The 12,371-nt window shown below is 41.0% G+C and overlaps 1 protein-coding gene across 5 annotated transcripts in view; it reads right to left on the bottom strand.

The window, feature by feature from the left end:
* Nucleotides 1-12,371, bottom strand: part of Gbs-76a (Glycogen binding subunit 76A) — a 94,635-nt gene that overhangs the window by 11,815 nt on the left and 70,449 nt on the right. The window contains exon 1 of one of the 5 annotated variants that reach the window (XM_076825800.1): nucleotides 4,458-4,600. The exons of 3 other annotated variants lie outside the window; for them this stretch is intronic. In XM_076825800.1, coding sequence (XP_076681915.1) covers nucleotides 4,458-4,490 — 33 coding nt within the window. In that variant the 5' untranslated portion in view covers nucleotides 4,491-4,600. Of the gene's footprint in view, nucleotides 1-421; nucleotides 503-4,457; nucleotides 4,601-12,371 lie in introns of those variants that run through there. One more of the 5 variants, XM_076825718.1, reaches the window with a different exon arrangement.

Here is a 12,371-nt window from a genome sequence, read left to right as displayed (position 1 = left end):
ACGGGCGAGACTCGGCGAGAAGAAAAAGGTTCGGCCCTATTACGTCTAACCACGATTAAAAAGTGTCCACTAAATGCCGCCGCAGCAGATTTATATATTTCGTATGGACATTAAGATCTTTCCCCCGTGGGTAGTAAATTATAATAAAATGTCGCTGCGTAGGAGAATTCGCTATGAAATTTTGTTGCGCGATGACTAGGATTACGTATAGGAATGTAGAGCGCTAATGGCGCAAGTTTCCTGACATAAATTGTACCCCCGAGGAGCTTGTTTGACGTTTAGCTGAAAGTTATCTCGCGTTAGGTCGTTGTTGCAACAGTGTCTCTTATATTCAAGTCCGATTACATACTTCGCTGTTTATCCGTCTGGCAATATTTACTCAAGCATCTGGTGTTATTCACATTTTATTCATGTTCCTGACCTGGTTCGTGGTCAACGAAGTGTCTGCTCTAGAGACGTCTATCAAAGCGTCTGATCCAGCCGACATCTGTCAGAAGGTTTGATCTAGTAATGCCGACAATGTGCCTGATTTACCGGTGGCCATTTAATGTTTGGCACTAAGCCCATCCAAGTATCTAATACAGCATCAGCTATTTAAGTATTCGATCCGTGCTGTGCTGAAATCCTTGAACCAATATCATATTCGATCACCCTCGAATTCCTCGCGAAGCTGCTCCAACTAAGCCCAACAGTTCCACAGACTTTAACCACACCCACAGCTAAACAGTCGCCGTGTATCTGCCACTATTAAGAAGATAATACCTCATCGCAATTAAAATCGCCAACATCCACACGTTTGCCTACATACACGTACACTGGTAGTTAAAAGAAAACTTAAACCTCGTTCCATCAGGTCTGCATAACAAAGATAATCCGAGGCCTCGCGTGTTATTAAAACTCGGCAATCACTGGTCCATTTTACAACCCCCACCGATCTCTTTCCAGACATAATCCTCCCCAACGAAACAATCTTATTTCTCTTGCCGTTCGCAATTTACGCTCCCCGCTGATCGCTGCTCCAAAGCAATGAAGCTTAATTACGCCCACGAGAAGAAGTATCCTTACAACACTTGAATTTAAACTCCGTCTCGCAACGCGAGGGGTCGCCGGGGTCCACGATGGCCATTTGAATACAATTCGCCCTCGCCGTTCGGGGCACCGAGTCCTAGGCGTTCGCGTGCACAAGTTTTTATCATCTCCGTATCTGGTATCGGCTCGTAAATCTTGTTCTCCGCTTAATGCAACGGGGAACGGTTGCTCTCGCACCGCGGAATAGAATTACCGTGGTTGTTAACGCGCCGGACCCGCTCGCCCGTCGGGAGAAAGACGAGGAAGAAAACTCCCGATCGAACTTAATTTAATCCGCCTGCGAAAATAGCCGAGGAAAACAGCTGCGGCGCGCAGAGTGTCGCGGGCGAATCGAGACAAATCCCCGACGTTGTACAACACGTGACACGCCGGTGACGCGGGCCGGCAACGGCAGAAAGATGGTCGGGCGGGCTTCATTTATCATCAGATTAGCAGCCTGCACGGGGGAGGCACGGGCAACTGGTAACGCTATCGGATATCGCGGCAGCTCCTTCGCTGGCGCGAACAGAGTTATTCGTGCTGCGTATATTAGGTAGACAATCATATTATTACCCCACCCCTCCGCGCCGTTAGAGTTACCACTGCCATTACAATGTTGTTATTATAATAGCTTCGAATTACGTTCGGCCAGCGTCGTACACCGTGTAATACCACGCTTGCAGCATCCCCGCGTGAAAATAACGCGCGCCCATCTATTTATAGGCTCTTAAATTCTATAAGAAGATATATGAATTCATCCTCTCTCGGCTCGATCGTTCGATTGCTCCGATGTGAAAATTGCCCGATCGTGGGTAGTCGTTCGGATGCATCGAAAGGTTACTTATGGGCCCACTGGGAGTAATGATTATCGGCAGATGCGGGAATACGGTGACTCACAAATTCGCTCCGGGAAGCGCTATTATATTCGTGCATCCGGATTCTATGGATTTTATTCTCTACGTTGGAATTGGAGAGTTCAGGCGACAGTTGGGTGTAGAAACTTAACCCGCCGTGGGCACGCACACCGGGCCGTTTATGTCCGGGCAAATTGCCTCTTTTCTTAACACTATTCCTACCACGACCGGTCAAACGACCGTGTTTAAAATTTCGATTAGAATTTCCTATGTACAACTAATTGAATCGCGTTTGAACTTTACGAGGTTTCCTCAAATACACGTATGTGCGTGATATACTTCTGAATAAGAGAAACTGTATTTTTATACTGTCAAATTGGCTATTATCTTCATTCTATATTAAAAAATATAAGTTGTTTAGCACAAATGGGCTATTATCTTCATTCTATATTAAAAAATATAAGTTATTATCTTCATTCTATATTAAAAAATATAAGTTGTTTAGCACAATTTATATTTTTTAATATAGAATGAAGATAATAGCCAATTTGACCGGTCGCGGTAGGAATAGGTATACGTGAAGTGTCGGTAGGAATAGTGTTAAACTTCCTTCCGAACTCTTATTTTTCCTAATTAATCCATTAAACTTTTGACTCAATGAACGATCGTATATTAAAGCAGAGGCTTGAATAAGTGTCCCATAATTTTTTCAGATTTTTTGAACGTCAAAATTGTAAGAAAAACAGCCATGGACATAAACGACCCAGTGAGCCCACGGAAAGTGCGAAAATAAGTGTGCCCATGGCTGGTTAAGGGTACCCTCCGGTCAGAACGCTTGAAAAATTCGTGATTTTCAGGAATTAAAAAAAAAATATATAAAACAAATTTTATGTGAAACGATTTTATAAAAAATGTAGTAAAAACTAAATTAAAATGCACTAAAAACTAAAAAATATTTCTTTTCTAGTACTTCAATTCTGATGGTGTTAAATCGTGGGGTATAATATAGAAGCAAACATTGAAATGAATTTGTTGTTAGAAAGTTTCTCACGGACTTCTCAATATCCCTTAGGCCCGATTAGATATCAACTTGGTTTCTACTTAAAAAGATGACCCACACAAATGCTTAAAACCCAATTTCAGGATTTTGCCCTAATCAACACCTAAGGGGGTGGAAAGGGGTAAACTGTGTTTTCATGGACTTCTCAATATCCCTTAGGCCCGATTAGATATCAACTTGGTTTCTACTTACAAAGGTGACCCACACAAATGCTTAAAACCCAATTTCAGGATTTTGCCCTAATCAACCCTTAAGTGGGTGGAAAGTGTTAAACTGTGTTTTCATGTAGCCCTTAATATCTCTTAAGCCTGATTAGATATCAACTTGGTTTCTATTTACAAAGGTGACCCACACAAATTCTTAAAACCCAATTTCAGGATTTTGCCCTAATCAACACCTAAGGGGGTGGAAAGGGGTAAACTGTGTTTTCACGGTCTTCTCAATATCTCTTAGGCCCGATTAGTTATCAACATGGTTTCTACTTACAAAGGTGACCCACACAAATGCCTAAAAACCAATTTCAGGATTTTGCCCTAATCAACACCTAAGGGGGTGGAAAGTGTTAAACTGTGTTTTCATGTAGCCCTTAATATCTCTTAAGCCCGAAGCGAAGCGCGGGATATATTACTAGTATATTATATTTAAAACCTAATAAAAACATTGTACCAAGATTCAAGTTATACAGTGTTTCTTTCTATTAAAAAATAAATCACCTACTTCTGCGACCTGAAAATAGCGACTACCCCCTTAAACTCTCTTTTGGCCGCCACTCACTGTGTATGGAAACAAAAGCAATGCATCAATCTTTTTCCGCCATCTTGACTAGGGATTTGTCTTACAATTAGTCACACGAAGTTATATAAAATTCTTTAAAACACTCAGTAATAAACGCTTCTGTGTTTTATTCACTGAGCAACCGACAGAATGCAGGCGCGTTAATTGCCCACCGCGTGCAACAGCGGCCTGTTTGTAAACAAGATGGCGAAAACGAACTCGCGTTAATGACATCGCGGTGAAATTTGAGCACGGATCACGAGGTTGGCTCGCGGCCACAATGTTAATAGAAAGAGTGAGCGCAGGAAATGCGGATGATCGGTCGCCGCGACCTACGTGTCGAAATTTTCACGCGCAGTACCCACGCTCGCGAGCGCAGCGAGAGCAGCTCCGCTGCTACGACTCGAACCTGAAGGCACCGCGATAACTCAATGGGGTGATAAATATCTTGGTGCGCGAGCAAACGAACTCGTTCACTTCATGAAGAACCTTCGACCTCGTTTAAATTTAACTTGTCCGATGCACAAGGTCACTCTGATGCTAGCAGCGACATAGTCGCTAAAAAAAAATTAAAAGAGGACGAAAAGACAGAGTACAAAAATGCATTATTACTCGAAGAAAAGCAGAAGTACGTTCGATATAGCTTCTTTAAAAATGGCCCTCGAACCGGAGTCGAGGATACGCCGCTTCTGCACTCTCACCTGACGCCCAGCGTTACCGCTCCGACGCTCCATGTGCACTCGAGACGCGAACCAGACAATAAAAACAGATGGAACTTAGACCGGCAAGGCAACGGCAACGCAGTCGCGAAACGTACACACGAAGACGAAGAGAGGAAGAAGAACGCCCTCGTTTCGCCTTCTGCGTTGCAATCGCAGAGGTCTGGCAATTATTTTTGGCGCCGAGCTCGCCATAGTCGATCATCGAAGGCAATTGGTCAAGAAATGGAGCGTGATGACCGCCGCGCACGGATCCGTTTCCAGCGATCGCGACCAGCGATTTTTCGATCGGCATGCAAATCGAATCACGAGCCGACCGTCCGTTCGTCGCGAGCCTCCACCGGCAGCTTGGAGCAGATACGCGATCCGTCGATCGTGAAAATATTTTTACAGGCAATAGATGAATGGTAAACCGCGTAACTACTGGACGGGCGTAATAGGCTTTCTCTTTCTCACCTCGTCGAGGAAATATTTTCGAATTATTACTCAGGGCTGCGCGAAAATTAGAACGATATAAATACCGCTGGCAAAGAATCAGTTCTACCTCTACCTGGTGCTCGCTGGTCAGCAGGCATTCTAGCGGCGCGAAAATTCCTAGGGTCCTTGCGGACTTTTACACGGTCGAAGGAACGGCTTTCAGCGTCCGGACGTTTATTAATGTTTGTTACGACGTTTTGGAGGCACGGGGAGTTGTTTAACGTAGTTATGCTGCGTTGAGGTCGCAAGGTTCTTCTGGTGCTAAATTCGCAGGTCCGAGCGGTAGGATCGTTCCAAGCTGCGGTGGCTCTTGGACAGGATGACAAGAGTCGGAAGACACGGTCGTCACGGACAATTGACCTCTGACGTTCCGGCGCCCATTGTCGAAGAAAACAGTTTAATCGCGCGAATGGCTGTATGTGAAGGCCAGCTCTGGTCAGCGAAAACGAAGCGTGATACATAGCGTGCATAGTGGCAAAAAGAGGGGCAATTGCAACGATGAACGGACTGGATAGCGCAATTCCACGCATTGCGTCGGGTTACGCCCATTTTTGGCGCGGTTCAAGGCCTGTGTTAAAAGTTAATGAAATCAATTAGGGCGATCCAGCACGATTTAATAGCTGACGGAGAGCGTGTATCTATTAGGAAACCTTGGCACCGACAGGTTTTTACATACAAAGGAATGTACGATAAGAGTTTAAGACCGTTTTTGTTTTATAAATATTGTTTGGTTGAAACGGTGGAGCACTTTAAGCTTCCTGGCGAACGCGGCTTGTTGTTGTAAGTTTTGGCATAGGGTGCTCGCGAAGTGCTTTGGTAAATGGTGATGAAGCTAGGGAAAGATTGCGAAGGTGAGCAGCTGAGAGTAATCTTGAAATAGAGATTACTTATAAATGTCATCATGGATGTTTATAAATTTGTAGGATATTGTCTAGGACAGTTAGAAGTCTCTAGAATATTTGGGAATCTCGAGAAGAGATTTAGAAATCTCCAGAATACGCCCTAGAACATTTGAAAATTTATTGGATATTATTTACGATAGTTAGAAATCTCTAGAAGACATTTAGAAATCTCCAGAATACGCCCTAGAACATTTGTAAATTTATTGGATATTGTTTAGGATAGTTAGAAACCTCTAGAATATTCTCCGCAACGTTTATAAATTTGTACGAGATTGTTTAGGATAGTTAGAGATCTCTAGAATATTCTCCACAACGTTTATAAATTTGTAGGATATTGTTTAGGATAGTTAGAAATCTCTAGAACATTTGGAAATCTCTAGAAGACATTTAGAAACCTCCAGAATATGCTCTAGAATATTTATAATGTTGTAGGATACTGTCTAGGATACTTAGAAATCTCTTTAGAAATCTCTAGCATACTTAGAAATCTGTAAGACATTTAGAAATCTCTAAGTAGGATACTTAGAAATCTGTAAGATATTTAGAAATCTCCAGAATATTCTCTAGAACATTTAGAAATCTGTGCGACATTCTCTAGAATACTTAGAAATCTCTAGGATATTTAGAAATCTCCAGAATATTCTCTGAGACATTTAGGAATCTCTAGGATATTTTCTAGGATACTAAGAAATCTCTTAGGAATCTCTAGGATATTTTCTAGGATACTAAGAAATCTCTAGAATGTTTAAAAATCTTTAAGATATTTAGAAATCTCTAGGATATTTAGAAATCTCTTAAATATTCCGAAATCTCCAGAATATTCTCTGAGGCATTTAGAAATCTCTAGAATATTCTCTAAGATGCTTAAAAATCTCTAGGATATTTAAAAATCTCTAAGATATTTAAAAATCTCTAGAATATTCAGAAATCTCTAATTGTAAGATATTTAGACATCTCTAGGATACTTAGGAATCTCTAAAATATTTCAAAATCTCCAGAATATTCTCTGAGACATTTAGAAATCTCTAGAATACTTAGAAATCTCTAGAATACTTAGAAATCTCTAGAATACTTAGAAATCTCTAAGATATTTAGAAATCTCTAGAATATTCAGAAATCTCTAATTGTAAGTTATTTAGATATCTCTAGGATACTTCGGAATCTCTAAGACATTTATAAATTTCCAGAATATTCTCTAGGACATTTAGAAACCTCCAGAATATTCTCTAGGATACTCAGGAATCTCTGTTTAGGTATAGAGATTCAGCTGAAAATGCAAGAAGAAACCATCTCACCTCCAGCGTGTTCCCTCGCGAACGTAACATCCCCCTGGGCTCGAGTTTCTCCTCGCCTCGGCTGACGCCGTCGATCCTATCTGAATCGTAAAGTTTCTTTATCTGAATCATAAATACCGAAAGAAGTTCGCGGATGGCCGAAGTGGCCCGCGGGTTAAACGCGTCGAAGCCAGGCCGTACCCGTGGCTGGAGCGACGTTGGAGTCCGCAGGCCAACAGCCTCGAAGCCTCCTCTTACGTAACGATTATCTATCACGCACGCCTAGACCTCCGATAGACGGGTGGTCGTGTATGCGGCGCAATACACGGAAACCGCGTATGCGACTCTGTACACACGAGGAAACAGATGTTTCTGATACTCAATTCGGTATCGCGTCACAAACTCTTTCGTAGACTCCGCATAGCCCTGCAGCAGCAAGGAGCACAGAGATTCTGTTCCTTGGTGCACGAAGAGCTTTGGTAATGCGACGAGATCGGCGAAGAAGTGTTAGGCGAAATATTAAGCACGTACCTATCCACTTTTCGGCACTTAGATTCGTAGCGAATGAACAGGGAACTAAAAAGTGTTCGAGCTACCATCAGCAGTTGGGCATGTATTCATAAATCTGGCCTGTACGTTTAAAAAGGTTTAGTTTATAGCCAGCAGGGCTATCGCTTTACTTAAAACTCCTGATCGACTCTGAATCTTAGGATTCAGTTTATGAGGACCGAGTTGATCGCGGTGATACCATGAAAATTAAAACCACTTAATGGAACAGCAAATGATAAGTCAGATGGAAGAAGACACGACAGCAAATATGAAAATCAAGAGACTTTCATCCCAGCTCGAGTATCCCCGCGCCAATTTTTTCAGCACTCTTGTTACCATAATATCCCGTAACGGTAGAATCGATTATCCGCAATACCTTCCCGACAGACACCATCAAGGATCCCCCTTTCCCAAACTAATACTTCCTGGTTTACCTTGATAGAGCTACCAAATATAGCCACTAATAATTGTACATCCATACACGCGTACACGCTAACTCCAGTCAGATAGAAGAAGCCAATAACGGCGACAACATTAGCTTGTCCGCGTCTAATGAAACGTTTCGATGTGTCCAATAGAGCTACGGGAACGTGTCATTAAGTCGCACTCATCAGCGAATACGATTGATTGGAGCCCCCGACCGCGATTCCGCCGAGGTCCATTCCGTCCCACAACGCAATTCCGCTCGCACGTATCTCGGAACGAGCTTTTGCATCAGGTTTCAATACCGTCCAGCATTCTTATTTTCATAAAGAAACACACCCGGGCGGGTCAAGATTGACCCGGTGTCCGCCGAGCGGGGGTTAATGGACAACCGAGGGTCAACAGGGCGGTGGCCCTGGCGATCGGTTCGGAAGCGATTTTCAGTGATCCGTTGCCAGTACACGCGCCCATAATCGGCGGCTTCCTGTGAACAGGCCAGGCCACTCGTTCGAACATGCGTAGGACTCGATGTACGCGTGTATACGTGCCCACGCGAGCGGAGAACGTTGCACCTGGATGAAACGGAACGAGGCACAGGCCGACTGCATCCCCGACGCCGCGCGTTCACCAGGGCAGGGCTCATCGACGGCCAATCGACGTGATTAGCGGATAATTAAGCCCGGGGACCGAGGAAAGGCGAACAGACTTGGAACTCGATATCTCCCCCGCACCCGGGGTTCTTTATTGCCACGCGACTTCCAGCGGAGTAATAAAAATTTAGCTGAGCGGATTAATATAAAATTTCTAGGATCTAGTGACGGTGAGCAAAGGCTCTTATCCTTTGGCAAGCGAGAGCGTTCGCTTCGATGGTGTTTGGTATATTGGAAACGCTTAAAGGCGGATTCACACGTATCAGTTTCGCGATGGTTTAGTGTCAGTAACTGGCACGGACATGTGTGAACTGCTCCATCGAAAAACAGGGCAGCGATATTTTTTAGCAATGACAGTGATGGCACTGATATGTGTGAATCCGCCTTAAGGGGGAACAACACCTTGAAGCCCGGAAAAAAGTGCAATCTTTTTGAATTTTTTGTTAGATATCCATACTTCGGAGGAAAGTCACTGATATGAGGTTTAAATGTGCATGTAGGGGAGAGTATTTTGGAATTTTTGCGTGACAAAATATACAGTTTTAATCAAGTTATGGAGGTCGCCGTTAGAGTGCGACGCGTCGAACACGATTTGATGGTTTCCCACTTTATTCACGTCGCGTTCATTCCAGAAAAAAGGGGAGCATTTTTTTAATCTATATTAATACAGTTACAGTTAAGTAATAACGGAAATTTAATTAAAATAATTTTTGGAGAAATGGCGGAGCTTAAAGTGGAAAGTTCTAAAATTTCGAGTCAGTTTAAGGAAAAAATCAATATATTTTGAGGTGGAAAAAATAGTAAAAATAATTTATTTTTAATTTCTGTGCGCCTAACTGTACCTATATTAATATAGATTTAGAAAATACTCTCCTTTTTTTCTCAGATGAACGCGACGTGAATAAAGTGGGAAACCATCAAATCGTGTTCGACGCGTCGCACTCTAACGGCGACCTCTATAACTTGATTAAAACTGTATATTTTGTCACACAAAAATTCTAAAATACTGTCCACTACATACACATTTAAAGCCCACATCAATGACTTTCCTACGAAGTAAGGATATCTCACCAAAAAATTAAAAAAAATGCACTTTTTTCCGGGCTTCAAGGTGCTGTTCCCCTTAAGGTGAAAGGTGATAAGATTTTATTTACAGTGGCGGCGAGAAGAATGTTGAATATTCATATTCCTACATGCCTGCATAATTAACTTAATTAACTTGGTGTCACTAGCCTGTTCCAGGAACTCCCCAATCTGCGGGATAGACATTTTAGGATATAATTCTTTTTAATAGAACTGTCTTATTTCGGTTACCGCTCACGGTTCAAACATTGGACCACTATTGTGAAGTGTTTTGGTAGCATAAGCGTTAATAACAGTATCGTGTAATTTATCCTTTTGAAATAAGTATTGTAAATTGAGAATTAAGTACAAGTATTGAATGTTTCGTAAGAATACTTTAGAACCTAAGGCGAATTGTGTTTTAGCATTCACTGAAGTGGATTCACTGACAAGGGGACGACACCATGTGGTAGACACCGATTTTTATAAGCCTTGGCACGATGGATTTATGTCGAAAAAAAGCAAATAGGTGTCCGAGCGTTTCTGCCAATGGGCCTTAATAACAGAGATATTTACATGGAAATTATTAAAAATTTCATACTGGCCGTGGGGTTTTAATGGGTAAAAATCCCACACTACTCTGGCGCCCCCGGAGGATTCCCCTCTGAAAGAATCGGGGTGCCTTTTGAAGATTTCCCCAAATTAAAAAAAAAATTATAAAAAAATAATTTATAAAAAAAATAATTTGTAAAAAAGTAATTTATAAAAAAAATAATTTGTAAAAAAATAATTTATAAAAAAAATAATTTGTAAAAAAATAATTTGTACTAAAATAATTTATAAAAAAAATAATTTGTAAAAAATAATTTATAAAAAAAAATAATTTGTAAAAAAATAATTTATAAAAAAAACTTATAAAAATTTTTCAACGTGGAGACATCAAAAGGCACCCTGGAGCATCCAGAAGGGAATCTCCCGTGGATGCGAGGGTAGTTGTGGGATTTTTACCCACTAAAACCCCACGACCGCTATGAAATTTTTAATAATTTCCATGTAAATATCTCTGTGATTAAGGCCCATTGGCAGAAACGCTCGGACACCTATTTACTAATTTACGACATAGATCCATCGTGCCAAGGCTCATCAGAATCAGTGTCTACCACATGATGTCCTCCTCTTGTGAGTACTGATTACGATTTGCATTTCAGTACACTGATTTATTAATCGACTTCAAAAAAGGCGGAGGTTACTCAATTCGATCTGTATATTTATTTTATGTATGTTCAGCCATAGCTTCCGCTTAGGTACACCGATTTCGATGATTCTTTTTTTTAATTTGGAAGAGTATGAAGAGTCGGTAGTACCATGTTAAATTTTTTTATTATTATCTAGATACACTAGAATTATCTAGAATTCCAGTTTTAATGTATGACGATTCTTTCGTTGTTATATAGAGTATTGCCCCAACCGATCCCATGATAAATGTTTCTTTTTTATTATTATTAATTAGATACTCTAGAATTATCTAGAATTTCAGTTTTAAAGTATGTTCACGCATAACTTTGTAATGCGTGGACCGATTTGGATAATTCTTTCGTTGTTATATAGAAGAACATGTTCCCCAATTAGAACCACGATGAATGGTTTTTTAACCGACTTAAAAAAAGAGGAGGTTATAAATTCAACTCGTATGTATTTTTGTTATGTTTGTCCGCGCATAACTCCGCAACATATGGACCGATCTTGACGATCATTTTTTTATTCGAACGAGGGCGATGCCCCGGTGGTCCCACCCTACACTGCATCAACATTGGCCCAATACTGTGCCAGTACTGGTTAATAATAACGAGTTCGAGACAACCTTATTCTCATTTTTTCAAGTCGCTTATTTTGGGATGCTTCAGTTTCTAGGAAAAGATTTTTTTTACGAGCAGCTCCTTTTGTAGGCCAGTCCATTTATTTTAAAATAAATGTAGTTATAACTTAAATAACTAAAAACTAAAAAATAAAGAAAATAAAATAAAACCGACTTCACAAAAAATAAAAGTGCTCTAAAATGTAAAAAATAATTTGTTTCCTTGTTTAATCTACGACTCTCGACTTTTTTAATTCGGCGCCAGATTTACACAGTGATGAGGCGCCGACATAAAAAAAAGAAGAGTCGTAGATTAAATAAGGAAAACAATTATTTTTTACGCTTCAGAGCATTTTTATTTTCTTAAAGTCGGTTTTCATATTTTTAATCCTCTTTTCCATCACAATCGTAATCAGTTTTCCTTCATTAGAGACGAATAGACTGTTTACTGATACCAACGCGCAATCGTTCGTTAATTAATAGTGTCAATTTCCATCGGGAGCACCGGTCAAGGTCGCATCAACCGATCATCGTAATCAGCAACCGGGTGCCACTTTGACACTAATCGAAATCGCTGTGTCATCGTATCAAACAACCTCAATTCTTGTCACAGTTATTCTATTTTCGGCTTATCATGTCCACGCGGACTGTAAAAAAAAATACAAACAGCGGGATTTCAAAACCAGTCAATTATCACTGCACCA

Source organism: Andrena cerasifolii, chromosome 1 (assembly GCF_050908995.1).
Source record: "Andrena cerasifolii isolate SP2316 chromosome 1, iyAndCera1_principal, whole genome shotgun sequence".
Lineage (NCBI taxonomy): Eukaryota > Metazoa > Arthropoda > Insecta > Hymenoptera > Andrenidae > Andrena > Andrena cerasifolii.
The sequence above is the reverse complement of the archived record's forward strand: the minus strand, read 5'-3'. Positions and strand labels throughout refer to the sequence as shown.